Here is a 15,425-nt window from a genome sequence, read left to right on the forward strand (position 1 = left end):
ATTAGGAAAAACTTCTTCCCCGAAAGGGTTGTCAGGCTCTGGAATGGGCTGCCCAGGGAGGTGGTAGAGTCCTCATCCCTGGAGGTATTTAAAAGATGGGTAGATGAGGTGCTTAGGGCCTTGGTTTAGTGGTGGGATGTCAGGGTTAGGTTAAAGGTTGGACTCAATGATCTTAAAGGTCTTTTCCAACCAAAGTGATGATTCTGTGATTCTAAAATGTTGATTTTTGTTATTCTGTATTCTTTAGTAGGTTGATAATCTAGACTGGTGCAATTTTAATCCATTTTTTCTACTAGGAGTAAGAAGAGAATGAGCTACAAGTAGATATCTCATAAAAATATTATTTCTTAGGGGCACTGTTAAGCATCTTTTGTCTTTACATTCTCCATGATTTTTCTGTATTTTTTTTTTTTTTCACATGATAAGCAGTTTTCACAAAAAATGTGTGAAATTCCACAGATTGGTTTAGCTGGGTATGGTATCTGACAAGCAGCTTTCAAGAGAAAGGAGCACAACATGAAGAGTGAGAATATGGCATGGGATTAAATTCCAGCATTCAGACATAAAGTATTATTCTGTTTCTGAAACTGTAAATCTCATTTTTAATTAGGATCTGTGTAAGCATGTTATACAATAAGTCTGACTATCTCTTGCATGGTAATATAAGGCATGTATACTAAAAAAGAATGCTGAGAAATACTCCAGAAAGTTACCTTGTCATGCTCAGTACCTATTATCAGAGGTATCCCTAGGGATAGTAATTATCCAGTATTTTATTAATTTGATAGAATTGCCATATAGTTCTGATATCATGTCTTCTTATGAAGTCCAATGACCATTGTTGTAAACAATTTTGTGCTAATTTGAATATATGTCTATACTAATTGACAGTAGTTTCCTTGGTTCTCATGAAATACTTCTCTTTTAATAGAAGAATTACGGAAATTGAGTTGGTCTGGCATTCCCAAACAGGTTCGTCCATTTGCATGGAAGCTTCTTTCGGTAAGTTGTATTTTTTTTTTTTTCCTTCTTTTCAGGCATTACAAATAATTTTGCTCGAGTTGTAATCCATCAGTGATACTTGAAAACATTGTGTCTTGTTGCTGAATTGTAATGAAAGTTCTGTTCTTGTGCTCAATTTCAAGATTAATTTGTCAAACTGAAAGGAGGAGAATGAGAAGTAGTAGTAAATCATGTCAGCTGTATATCTTTATTTTTCAGCCTGGCTTTCTATGAAAGAAAGGCTTATGTGATAACAGTGGCCTCTTTCAACCAATTTTGATGGAATGGTGGAGAGTTCAAAGACAAGTACATTCTTACAGTTTTCTTGGAAACAGGCACACTGTAGAGGAAACGAAGCCTATCAGTGTCCTACGAAAGGCTTCATTCTGACTTCACATTAAAGTAACTACAAGACAGGATTAGCACTGTACTGAGGAAAAAGCTGTGATAGGATCTCACAGGTTTTTTGGCCGATTTTTCTGTAGTGGTTTAAGACTAACAAATCTGAATCGCTGTGGTCAGTTACCTTGTGGCATTGGCTCTCCTGATGTCAGACCTGTGAGTCAGTTCATGGAGACAAGCTAATTAAAAAGCTAATCACTTTTTTTGTAGTGTGACTTTTTGGCTGGCTGAGCTCTCTGAACTTTGCCCAGTGGTCAGATGATTTTGCAGTGGCAGTACCTTGGGAGTAGGTGACTGAAATACCATGGAACAGAACACGGAGGCATTTCAGTCGGCCATCAGAGGCAAGCTTGCAGGAATCTGTGATTCACTGGGTTTGGTGTTACAGAACTGGATTTTTTTAATCTCTGTGTTTGCACTATATTTAAAAAGTTTCTTCTGCAAAACCACAATGTATTCCTCATAGGAGTATTTTTCATGTCAGTCTTTTCAGCTATAATACTTGCGATGGCAAACGGTTGTGCATTTTAGCTGTTTGACTGCCTGTGGTTGGGAGAAGAACTTGTGAAGATGTTTGTATTTAAAAGAAGCAAAAATGTCGTGCTGTCTACTCTCCAGAGGCTGTGAAAGACACTTTATCAGCAAATCTTCATGCATTTAAGGACTGTTTAAAATTCTGAGTTATACACACAACAGTTTAACACTATTAAATTTTTCAGAGAGTAGACTTAAATAGCTTTGCTTTTTATAGAATAATTCATCGGGGAATGCAAAGTGTTTACTTCAGATTGAGACTGATTTCCAGTGACTGAAAGAGGGTCTCTTGCTGATGAGTTCTACTAAATTTGCAGCTTAGTTCCTTCTAATGCTAAATGCAGATGCAGCTTCTTAAGGGTGGATATTCAAACATCCTGCTGTAATTGAGATTAAACATACAGTGTACAATTTATTTTAGTTCTGTTTCCAAAGTTGTCTGAGATTTTGGTAATGAAAACAGCTTTTTTTTTTTTTTTTTTTTTTTTTTTTTTTCCCTCGAAGCTTTGGATGACTGTTTTAAAATACTCAAAGTAAGAAAAAGTTATGGCTAACTCAGAGTTGATTTTGAAACACAGTAAGCTAAAGCATAAGGATAGGTTAAGTTCTGAATCAGTGGACTGACACTGAGGTTTAGAGAATTTGAATTACACAGAAGTTAACTGCAGTCACTTTCTTACTTTCAAGTAAGAACATGGGATCCTAAGTGTAGAGTTCCCTTGTTCTGTTGTTTTAACCACTCCAGTTCAGGATGCATTCCAGTTCAGTTCTTATCTTTGGCTGTCTTGCCATACCTCTGCAAAGAAACTGTCTTCAGGTTATTTTGTTTTAACTTTAAGAATTAATTTTTAAGTCATGTTAGTTGTTTAAACATGTTACCTACTGCTAATGTACATCCTAGGTAAGAGGAGGTAATGTTGATAATCTTCTGTGCTATAAGGTGCACTGGGCGCTATTGGGGAAATAAGCGTACAAAAGCAAAACTGTTTTGGCTAAAGATCAGTCGCAAAACCAAAAAAGACGAGAAAACCAAAGAAACCAAAGTGTAGTTTAGAGATAAATTGAGGCTGGATGTGTTTGTTTTGGAATTATTCAGTCTCTTACTTAAAAAGCCCAAACTGTGACTTACTTGGGGAACTGAGGACAATTGATGGAATCTGAGGCAGAAGGTGATTTTCTTGTTTGTAATACCAGCACGGAAGTTGCAATTTTTAAAATATGATTTAAAAAAATAGAACAATTGAGATATTTGTTAAACAGAAGGTTAATAATGTTAACATGTGTTTGATGGATACAGTTTTTTAAAGAGAAAACATATGAAAATCGATATAACGCTCAGGGGCTGTTGATGTTATGCATGTTTACTTGTAACAGTATGTAAAAAAATTAAATGGTTTATTTTTAAAATATAGCAAAAACATTAGGTATACTGTACCAAAACAGCAAGCAGAACTGTTCAGGCTCATTTCTTGTTTGAATAATAAAACTAAAGATATGGTTGCAAAAGCCTTTGGAGGAAATTAATGAATAAACGGATTAAACTCTCCACCAATTTAGTCCCTGATGATATGTTCAAGCCTTTCCAACTTTTAAAAATAAAACCTAATTTGTAAAGTGAACAGGAAACAAGACATGTCTGACTGAAAGATTACTTCAGTCTTTGAAAGGGAATAATGGCAAAAAGACTTGCTGAGAAAATATTGGTATCCTTTAAACAATCACATTTGATCTCACAAATGAATTATTTTCTAATGGTACTAAGATATCCTACAGGAAAAAAACCCAACTGTTGAGAATAAACAGGAGGCAAAATTCAATATTTAACTTAATACAAAACACTGGGACAGGATATTAAATGTCAGACTGAGTCTTGAGGCAAAAGTTAAGCTGGTGCAATTTAAAGTACCTGGAACCAGACACAAGTCAGTACATCTTAAAAGATACAGTTTTGCCAAAGCAAGTACCTATTAAGGTATGTGGAATGTAATATGGTTTGTACTTGTTGGCATCTTAAACTAGGATATTAAAATATACGCGAATAACACTTTAAATGGTTTTAATATAGAGATATTTTCAAAAATCTATTGAAGTTTTAATATGGTGTGCATTATTTTTCCCTATGTGGTAAGTAAAAAAGAAGTTATAGAAATGGGCTATGATGGTGGGTTGTTGCAGGAGAGCAGTGGAACCTATATACCTATTCTTAGAGTATTTATTTTTATTGTATAATCAGCAATTTTAGCACATTACGTTTACACCTTCCATTTTTGCTTGTAGAGTTTAGGACTGAATAAGAAAGTTGTTTTTGTAGCTAAATGCACAGCATTTTATTAGTTACTTGTGGTGGCTATGGTTCATTGTATAAATGCAAATATATGTTGCACTTCTAGTATAGGATTTTTTGATGTTATGAGGATTATTTATTTTTTTTTAAGGAAAGTTACATCTGACATAAATTTGATTTCTCTGTTTTACTAATTACCATTAGTATGGTGATAGCTGCTACTGTGGAAGGAGAGCTTTTGTTATATTGGCAAGAAATATTCTAATTTGACTTGACTAGTGAATATTATGATTGTTGGATTTCTCTTATATTGTCTTGGATATCCAGATCTCTTTCAAAGCCCATCTATCTTTAAAATTATTCTTATACGAAGTATTTTTTCAGGACTGCCATGTGTGTAAAATATGAACTGTCTTTTTTGCAGTGTTACGGGAGACTGGTGTTGACCGTTTGACATCAAGCTGCTTACAAAAAAGCATTAACTATTTCTGAATGTTCAGGAAACTTTCTGGTAGCCAGTTACGTGAATAATGGTGTTTCTAATAAGTGTACTTTATATGTAAACCGATGATTTAATAACACTCATCAAATTTCCTTTTGTAAAATCCTGAAGTAGTGACCCAAGCTTGTGCTTGTTTTTTAAATGGAAAGTGGGCTGAGATGCTGGAAATGGGATTCAAACTGGAAAAAAGAAGAAAATCAGAATTGATTGTTTTTTGGGTTTTTTGGTTTTTTGGTTTTTTTTTTTTTTTCGAGAATTGATTGGTTTTTGGGTTTTTTGGTTTTTTGGTGGTTTTTTTTTTTTTTTTTTTTTTTGGAGGGGCAAGTGGGGAAGATTGGGGAGGATTTTCAGATATATATGAATGAGTTCAATGAAGAACCATTCAGATATACTTTGTACTTAATGCAATAATATATCCTCTTGCATATCTGACACATGACTTCCTTAGTGCATCCAGTGTCCATACCTTATGGATAATAAGGTAATATTTATAAATCGCTTTTGGGAAACAGCTAAGGAAATGTATAGCAGGCGTTCTTGCACCTAAGGCCCCAGTCACTGGTGCTGTTGAGTCTTTTTGTGTGATGAAGCTTTTAATAACCTGTTGAGATGAAATGAAAGCTTGAAATTATTTTTTTTTTCTCATCTGAAATGGTGAAATAAAGTAGCTAGAATGTTTGTATAACTTTTGAATTAAAACTCCATTGCACTACAGGTTATTAAACTGTAATTTAAACATATTTGCTAATTATATAATTCCTACTTGAAGGCAACTGAGATAATACGCATTTTTAAAAAAAATTTAATAAAATTGCTCCAGTAGTGGCCATATGGGAATGCAGAAAATAATGACCCTGTATAGCATTAGATTTATCTGAACTTACTTATTTGAGCTTTTCTCTTCTGAAGGAAAACTTCACCTTAGAATTCTTGATGAGAAATTGCTTTTTAAAGGTGGAAAAACTTGAAACTTTTTCTTAATAAAAAAAAAAAATGAATTTAGTAAGCTGTTTGTATCTGAACTTCTGTATCATTTGGAATGATTAGAAAACTGATTTACTAAAGAAATATTCAGATCCACGTAGGACTGCATGGCACTACATCAGTTTATTAGCTTTCCTGTCACATGTAATCAAATGCCAGCGGTGCTTTTTGTAAGGCAAAGAGTAATATCCTTTTCATTTCACTGTTGTTTTCAGGGCTATCTTCCTGCAAATGTGGACCGAAGAGAAAGCACTTTAAAAAGAAAACGCAAAGAGTATTTTGCATTTGTTGAACAATACTATGATTCCAGAAATGATGAAAATCACCAAGATACCTATAGACAGGTAGAACACCTCTCAAAGTGACTTTTACCTACAGGGCATCTGCTAAAGAACCTAAAGAGATTTTCTTTTTTTTGAAGCTTGCTACTGTTTTTCTCTATTTCTTTAATCTTACTTGATAGACAGCTCTCGAATCAATTGTTTTCCTACATTTCAGAAGCAAAAATATGAAATATTTTGGTATAAAATTCAAAATAGTAGATTTCTGTTAATGTCACCTTTAGTCATGCCATGTGATTCTGCCATTTGGTGCTGCCATGGTTTTCTGTTTAAAATTAGTAGGGTTTTCAATTATTCCATCTCATGCTCAGACCCTCCTTGGTATGAGTGAGGATGGTACAGGGGAAGTATAACAGCGACTGTTTTTTACTGGCTCCATACTTCTGCTTAAGAAGTTGAAACTGTGTATGATGTGCAGTAATAATAGAAGTGTCAAACTTGCTTGCCCACCCAGATAAGCAGATAACTTTTCTTCAAGTTTTGTATTAAAATGAATAGTTTGTATCACTAAGTATAGACTAAGCAATCCCACTTTAGCCTTCCTTGGGACAGAAGCAGCTGAGATCTTTCTTTCAGGTTCAAGCCTGATCTTTAGTAGCAAGAAGTATATATGATAGTGTCAATTGAACATGACTTTGCAGAAGTAGTAGTATGTATTTCCTTGTAATTACCCTGGGGTAATGAGTATTGCCAGTATGACTATAATTTGCAAACAATCAAAATGTGTTATAAGGATCCTCAAATGGGAAAATTAAGCATTTTTTTTTTTTATTTTGCCTCATTGATAGATTAACAGTGACTTAGATTTGGCCATGTGTTTTGAAATACGGTAAATCCATGGTATTCCAAAAATAGTGATTGTTGTGATTTAACCCCAGCCGGCAACTAAGCCCCACACAGCCGCTTGCTCACTCCCCCCTGGTGGCATGGGCGAGAGAACCAGAAGAGTAAAAGTGAGAAACCTTGGGTTGAGATAAAGACAGTTTAATAGGGAAAGCAAAAGCTCCACACACAAGCAAAGCAAGGAATTAATTCACTGCTTCCCGTGGGCAGGCAGGGGTTCAGCCATCTCCAGGACAGCAGGGCTCCATCACGTGTAATGGTGACTTGGGAAGACAAACACCAACACTCTGAACGTCCCCCCCTTCCTCCTTCCTCCCCCAGCTTTATATACTGAGCATGATGTTGTATAGTCTGGGATACCCCTTTGGTCATTTGGGGTCAGCTGTCCTGGCTGTGCCCCCTTCCAAATTCTTGTACCCACCCAGCCTCCTCGCTGGTGGGGTGGGGGGAGGAGCAGAAAAGCCCTTGGCTCTGTGTCAGCCGCAGGAACGAAAACATCCCTGTGGTATCAACACATTTTTCAGCAGAAATCTAAAACATAGCCCTCTACATCCTACTATGAAGAAAATTATCTCCATCCCAGCCAAAACCAGCACAGTGATACAATGGGATTATAACTAATACTGCAATACCGTGGGATTGTTTTAACTATTGTGTTGTTTAAAAAGTGTGCTGTTGGTTCCTTTTACAGTATTCTTCTTTCTGTCTAATTAGATTCATATAGATATCCCACGCATGAGTCCTGAAGTTTTAAGACTTCAGCCCAAAGTAACAGAGGTAAGAATGATACCTAAATAATTTTTTAAGAAATAATTTTATTAATGAATCTGATATCACAGTGTTGGTTATTAATTGATTTGACAACACTTGCTATTTTGACTTCAGAACTGGCTTTAAAAAGTCCCAAAAATGAGGACATATAAGCATAGGCTAAAAGTAGCTGTCTGAATATGAGTAGTAAAAGTATCTTGTTAATCTCCTGCATTGAATCTGTCAGTTTTTTCTTTGGTCTTGTGCCTTTGAGTTTTTTTTCCTTTTTTGCTTTTTATATATTTTGTTAATAATGTGTTTTTGAAGTAATCCAGAGCATGTATTTGTCAAAATCATTCAAGGTCTGGAAGTTATCATCACAGTCTTCCGCTTGGGAAATTTTCTTTTTGTGAATTTGTGGCATGACTGGTTTGTGTTCCTATTTGATTTTGCTTCTTCATTAAGTTTTATATGTTGAGTACACTATTTAAATTATTTTACTACTGTAGTAGGTATACATCAAGTAATGATAAATATGTTAATCAAATTGGTCTATGTTGTTGGGTAATTGAGTCCCACGGGGACTTTTCTTCATAAAGTATATAGGTCATAAATAGTATAGATTGTGTGAATCATCCTCTTCCAATTATTTCCTTTAATCCTTCAATTTCTTCTTCTTTCTAATGGTCCTTGTTAGACATTCAAATGTACTTCCATGTAGGTTCTATTAGTATCATTATAGAGACCCACAGAATATCTTCTGATAGTTCATAACATGATATGAGACGTTAAATGCAGAACTAGGTTTCATTTGTTTTTCCACTCTTGCAATTAGTTTAATGTAAATGCTCCTCCACACATGTTGGAGAAATTGGTTTGAAGAAACCAATTACAGTTTTTTGAAAGAAAAAGGTCTAAGAATACTGCTTTTTGTCTGCTTTCTACACAGTGATGTTTTACTTGGGCTTTTCTAGGGATGACTCCAAGAGTAAAGTAAGAAAAATAAAGGGACAAGATGGGAAACAATACCAGCAAGCAATAAACTATTAAAGAAATGAATAAGATCAATGTCAGTGTTGTAGCTGGAAATCAGCCAGTAAATTAAATTGGAGGTGAATATTTTTTTCATGAAAAAATGTCTACAGAAAGAAGAACGCTCAAATACTTCTAGGAGGAAAGAAATATTTGAACTGTGTCAGCAATATACTCTTAAATTATTCTAGAGATGTATTTGCATTCAACATAAAGTGGTAGCTTTTTTGGGGGTGGTGGTTTTTTTACTTCTTGCATTGCATGATTAAACTGTTCTTAAGGTTTCAGTGAAGGTCATCTGTGTCTCGAATGAATATGACTGTGGTGTGCAATGATTGTGTTTTCATAGTGCTTAGTTTGGGTGAACATACCCCAAAATGATGTTGGTTTTCTTCCCCCTGTGTTTTAGTGAAGGAGAAATTAGAAGCTGCTTAACTTGTCTAGTGTAAGGATCTGTGTATCTTCTTGTTTTTAAGGGAAGATTGCAGAGTACAAAACATTTAAAAAATGTCTCCTAGATGGTGTATTTATTTCTAAATTAGGTGAACAATAGTAATACTAACTTTAAAACAGAAATTCCAGTAAACACGTTCTGTAGAATATATTGAGTGCCCTTTCTTTTAATCAAGTTATTTGGATGAGAATTCAAGTAGTTTAATAAGAATGATACTAAGACAGACAGTCTTTGGTGAATATTTTGAAGTGAAGCGTTATTTATTAAAATGGTAAGATTATTAGATAGAAATAGAAACCTGTAGGATCTTGGACTAGTTTTGTCTTTTTGGTTTTTTGATTATGCATATGATATATTTGTGTGACTGCTCCTAAGAGATGGTTAATACATTTCTTTAGACTAGATGCAAACCTGTTAATAGTTTGTAGGAACACAGCTTTCTATTTACCATGGATATCTTCTTTTTCCATAATACAGTTAGAAATGTTAGAGTAAACTTGTATGGATAATTAAAGAAGATATGGTCAAGGTTTTCCAACATTTGAAATGTGCATTTTGTTGAATATTTAGTGTGTTGGGGAAAGCATCCTATGTAAGACATTGAAAAGTATTATAATTACAGGATAGTTACAAGCCCTTTTTGGCTGAATGATTAACTTAGAGCTAAAGAGTTTATGTGGGAATTTGGAGAGAATATTCATGTGGAAAAGATATTAGTGCAGTGTTTTTTACAAGCAGTCACAGTTGAAAGGAGATTATTTTTTTTTTTTTAATATATATATAGCTGAATTATAATTAACCTGAAAATAGGCTGGTTTAATGAAAATGCTGACAGCCAACTTCAGAACTAATAGATGCTTCCAGAATAAACCACTTCTCTTATTACTGCTTGGGAATAATTAAAATAAAAAGGAATACTGTGCCTAGGTAACTTCTTGCTAAGGAAAATCTGATACGTCAATAGAACTTCAGTAGCAAATATTATTCAGTAAAGTTTGAGTCTGGAACACAGTTTCAGTTAATTTTGGGATCATTAAAATTATTTAGAACTTTTCCCCTTTTAATTGTCTTTTGGCAGATAACAACATTGCTCAGGTAGCATGTTCATTTAATGTGATTTACTCTGAGATATTGTTTAAAAATATTTTTTTTCATAAAATTAGCATTTTTTTTTCATTTCTAGTTATTTGTTAAACTTGTCCAAAGGTATATTTTTCTAATGCTTCATTGGATATGTGCATCTTAAACACTGCCTCAAAAGAAACACATTTTAAATCCACTGTGATTGCTCTTGCAAGTAAGATGGAATTACTCCTTAAATTAATTTAGTCGGTTGCATACCCCTGCTTGCTGGTCATACTAATATTTCTTTAGTTTGAATGTTTAGTAAATTGGGCCATGTAACAAGTGTAATTGAGCCACATAAAGTAGATGGACATACTTCTCATCAATGTGATTAAGGCATTGTACAGCTAGATTGCTGCTGCTTTCATGTTTAAAAAAAGAAACAAACGCCCCGCCCCCGAGAAAAAAACCCTGCCCATACTCTATCCCATCCATCTTTCCTACTCCAACCTCTTTTTTTTTTCCCTAGTGAGTAGTAAGGAAATTGATGGAAAAATTACAGAAAACTTGGAGGAGTGAGATTGTGACAACTGACTAATTTTAAAAAAAAAAAAAAAAAAGCGTAAAACAAAGGTGTATTTTAATAACATTCTGTTAGTTGGGAGTGAGTGGTCTTGAGATACAGAAGAATTAGAATGAGAAAAGGGTGGATAGCAGCAGTCAGTGGGCTAAGGAGAAATCTAGGAAATATTTGAGTTACAAAGAAGGGATAAAGATCTGATTTAATTTTTACTGATCCATCAGTATCCCGAACTTTACAGAATCACGGGATCTTTATGTGTTAGATGCTCGACTGATCTCCTGACTCTTTGCCTTTGGTCTCTGTCTGATCCAAGAGAGCCAAGCCCAACTTGCTTTATGTCATCTTATAAAGACTAGCGCAAATGATGCTGGAAGGATCATAACATTCAACTTGTACCTTGTTTCTTCCTCTTCCTTTCTGGGTTTTTGGAGCCCTGCCCTAGCACAGCCTCATCCCTTATCCTCACAGGGGATCCCTTCCAACTCCCAAGGGCTCAATGCAGGCAGGGCCTTGTGTTTTTCCCGGCACTGAGTCCCTTCTAGTGAGGGGGAAGATGCACCTGGTCCCAGGTGAGCAACAGTCGCTTCCCCTTTCCTAAGGCAAGATGGCAAGAGCTATAAAGAAGAGAGGGAAATTGGAGTATGGGTCAAAGGTTCCAAAAGGTGGCATAGTCTGCAAGCCTGTTATTGTGGATATTATGATGGGTCTTGTACATATTTAATTTTGTTATGCTGCAGATGTTTAGAATAGTGATACTGCTGCTAGGAATAATGTTACTTGGAATGAGGTGAAGAGATTGTAGGTGATAGAGCTGAAAAAAATAACTAGTCAAAAGACCAGAAACATAATGTATATAAAACTCACGCTGTCTTCTGACTACAATTTCCAAATGTTACTATTCCAGGATTTTTGTTCTTTTTGGTGGTATCTGAGTCTGTTCCCAAAGGGCTTTTCATTGGAGTTAATAAAGCTGTTTTAATTTCTTATCTGAACTTGGAATTTGGTTTCTGTAATAAAATGCTTCATTTTAGAAAAAGGTATTTTGAGTCTGATGTGTGGAAATAACTCATTATTATATGTTGCTTTTAAAATCAGTTTAATGTGTTTATTTTTTATGGGAGTTATGCAGATCCAGGGAGTGGGGAGGTAATGTTGGAGAGAAGACTTAAGGAACTGGGAATAAATAAATACTGGCTGTCAGAGGAGGAGAGAGGAGTTGGAGTCAAGTTTGTTTTAAAGACTAATGACTGTAAGTGTAGGTTTAATAAATTCGATTAGTTGATGTAGAGTAGTCTGTAATTTATTATCAATTTCTGCTTTATCTTTAACTGAGGTTTGTTGAAATGAATAGTACATGGCTGTGTATTTTCCATCTAAACTTTCATTATATGGGAGAAGCAATTTCAAGGAAACCACACAGTTTAAAAATAGTTTATAAATTTTTCCCCACCTATTTTTTTTTCCCTACCTAGAGAAACAAAGAGCAAATTCTCAAAAGCTTTCATGATTAAAGCTTTGAGGGTTTTGGAGTTCTCTCTGGGGTGGCAAAACCCACAAGAAATTCAGAGTCTGCACTTAAGCTAATGGATTCTTCTCTTTAGGTATATGAATATAGTTCTTACTGTTATCATGAATGAAAGTTAAATTCAAAGCAGAATAATTGATTGGTAATGACATTTCATGAGATGTAGTGGTTCATAGTAGAAAAGTAATTCCAGTTTCTGTTGCTGGTTTGGAAATCAAGAATGAAACCTTTTGGGAAAGTGACCTTTTTAATGAGTCCTATTTGAACACAGTGATGAGTGCTCTATAGAAACTTAAATCAGTCTGCCTTTCAGGTATGCAGTGCTCACTTTTTTCAATTCAGAACAGTAAATGAGACTTTGTGAAAATGGGTAGGAAATTGAAAACACTATTTCAGTGTGTTATTTGTTGAATTTCTGATTAGATGCATTTGGGGATATTAAATCTGGTGTGCCAGTCGCCAAGTGATCCTTCCTGCTTGATAATATTAAAAACAAAACAAACCAACCCCCAAAACCCCAAAAAACCCAACCAAACCAAACCCAGACAAAAATCCAACTATGACCCTTAGTTTTCATACATAGATTTTAAAAAAGCTTTGAAATCCGTAGGCATCTTAATTTGCAATGCAAACTACTTATATTATCAGGTTCTGAGGAAAGGAAAGGTTGATGGTACAATTTTTGGGGTTACTTGACTTGAGACATGCCTTCATGAAAGCACTATTTTTATAGCTTTTACAGTGGATATTCTGATAGCTGTTACTGAATTACTGATTTTTTTTTTTTTTTGGTTGGTTGCTTTTTTGTTTCTCACTGCATATTTTGTAACCCCATTGCACCAGGAGTTTAGCTTAGTGCATAATGCTATTCTGTGTTCAGCAATTGCTATTTAAATAGGTTTTTCTATTCACCTCTATCTGATATTTGTTTTCAAGAAAGTTATTTGTATTTGCAGTATGTTAAACATGTCCTTTATTTGAAGCAAAACACAGAATGATAACACTGATAAGGCGGCTGCAGGGAGACCTGATTGCGGCCTTTCAGTACCTAAAGGGGGCCTATAGGAAAGATGGGGAAAATCTTTTTAGTAGGGCCAGCTGTGTCAGGACAAGGGGTAATGGTTTTAAACTAAACCAGGGTAGGTTTAGACTAGATATAAGGAAGAAATTCTTTACAATGAGGGTGGTGTTGCGGATAGAGTGAGAGGGAGGCATAAATAATGTGGTTTATTGGTGTAAAACAGTGAGTTAACAAAGGTCAGTGGTAAATGCGACAATAGTTTATGAGATTCGATGGCAAGGTACACTTTGTTATTTACTGCACAGAGGACAGGGTCAGACAAAACCATTAGGGGGACCCTCCCATAGAGTCAGGAGGTTCAGAAGAGATCCCCTTGCTTTCTAAACTCCCTCAGAGAGGAGTCTGGGTGTGGCTGGATCCAATCCTAGTCCCAGACTTGGTCAACGGTTTATGTCTAAAGGATTATAGATGCACAATCAGTCCTTTATGTCACTTAGCTAAAATTTCCAAGTTAGCATGCTGTTAGTCACTTACCAAGAATCTGTTGTGGTAAGGAACCTCTCAACCTCGAGGAGTAACCTTGAGAGGCATCCCTGCTCAAGGGGAGATCCTGGCGTGCAGCCCGCTGCCTATTGCATTGTTATCTGTCTCCCCCCACACCCAGTGGGTGCATCCTTCATGACCAGACACAGACCAGATGCATCTATCACCACCGGCACAGGTGGTTATCGCTTGAAAGAGGCAAAGGAGGGGGAGTCAGAGACGAGGGGGGAGCACACCACCACAGGTGGTGAAACACTGGAACAGGTTGCCCAAAGAGGTGGTGGAGGCCCCATCCCTGGAAACATTCAAGGCCAGGTTGGACGGGGCTCTGAGCAACCTGATCTAGTTAGCGGTGTCCCTGCTCCCTGCAGGGGGGTTGGACTGGATGACCTCTAGGGGTCCCGTCCAACCCAAAACATTCTATGATTCTATGATTCTAATACGGAAAAACTAATGTTACTGAACCTGGAAATGGCAGCTGACAAAGGCAGGAAGGATGTCTGTGAGCTAACTGACTTTGGTAGATTTGCAGTTTTCCAATAATAGTAAAAATACAACATAAACAACTGTAATTGCATAAAGGTATAATTTTGTAAAATGTAAAAGTCAGCTGTAAATTGCAGAACTTAAGGTCTTTATACAGTTTTTGATAGACAATGAATCCCCACTGGCTATTGCTTGATGGGCAGAGGCTGGTGTTTTTTCAGTTTAATATGCAGTGCATATTAAAAAACATGAGGTGACAGGACTTAGCACCAAGAAGCATTTATAGCTAAAGGAATAAGCATCTTTGCTAATGAAAACAAGAGGCTTTTATGGAGAATTTGCTAAATGAGTACCTCCCTTTCTGCCTAATCTTTGCCCCAAAACTGAAATCATACTGAGGAAAAACTGAATCTTAATTGTAGCGGTAATGGATCAGGCATGAGCTGCATTAAGGCTTGTGTTTCAGTGCCCGCCAAAGCTTTTCATATTTATTGTTATTGATCGTCTCTCTTGTTCTTTGGATTTTCAGCATCCCAGGGAAACAAAAAACCTGGAGATTAAGGAAAGTTGATTCTCAGAAGAAGCCCATGGGAGGCGGGTAGATGTTGATGTTTGGGACTTGTTTTCAAAGGAAAAAGTGCAAATGTGTTTCAGCTTCAGGTAGCTCATGTGGAAGCCTGTGATGGGACACTCAAGCACCCAGATGCGAGTCATACATGCCTAGACCTTTCCTTACTTGAAAATGACTGTAAGAGGGCTTTAAACTAAAGAATAAGAGTTTATTTAAACTGGAACTTAGTCTGGCAAAAATTTGAAGTGAGATTGAATAGAAATAATACAGGCTTCGTAATCTAAGCTTCCTCTCCCTATTGCATCCTTTCAGGGCAGGTCTTTCACAGGCTTTCATGAAGCCTGAGCTTTCATTGACTTCTGGGGTTGCAGCAAACTATGCGATCTCCTTGGGGTCCTTTACAATGTCTCTCCTTTTTTTTATTGGTATTGAGGCCCACTCTTAATAGCTCTTTGGTTTGAGCTTTTCTGTCTGTGCTCTACTTACCTGCCTCTGCATTCTGG

At 36.0% G+C, this 15,425-nt stretch overlaps 1 protein-coding gene across 1 annotated transcript in view; it reads left to right on the plus strand.

Moving 5' to 3' along the window:
• The window catches only part of TBC1D22A (TBC1 domain family member 22A), a gene marked incomplete at its 5' end in the record, with an annotated part of 157,499 nt that overhangs the window by 36,068 nt on the left and 106,006 nt on the right, over window positions 1-15,425 (plus strand). Inside the window, 3 exons of the mRNA XM_035897844.1 lie at window positions 932-1,002; window positions 5,924-6,052; window positions 7,607-7,669. Of these exons, the coding sequence (XP_035753737.1) occupies window positions 932-1,002; window positions 5,924-6,052; window positions 7,607-7,669 (263 nt within the window). The remainder of the gene's footprint in view (window positions 1-931; window positions 1,003-5,923; window positions 6,053-7,606; window positions 7,670-15,425) is intronic.

Source organism: Egretta garzetta, unplaced genomic scaffold, assembly GCF_000687185.1.
Source record: "Egretta garzetta isolate BGI_Z169 unplaced genomic scaffold, ASM68718v1 scaffold37, whole genome shotgun sequence".
Lineage (NCBI taxonomy): Eukaryota > Metazoa > Chordata > Aves > Pelecaniformes > Ardeidae > Egretta > Egretta garzetta.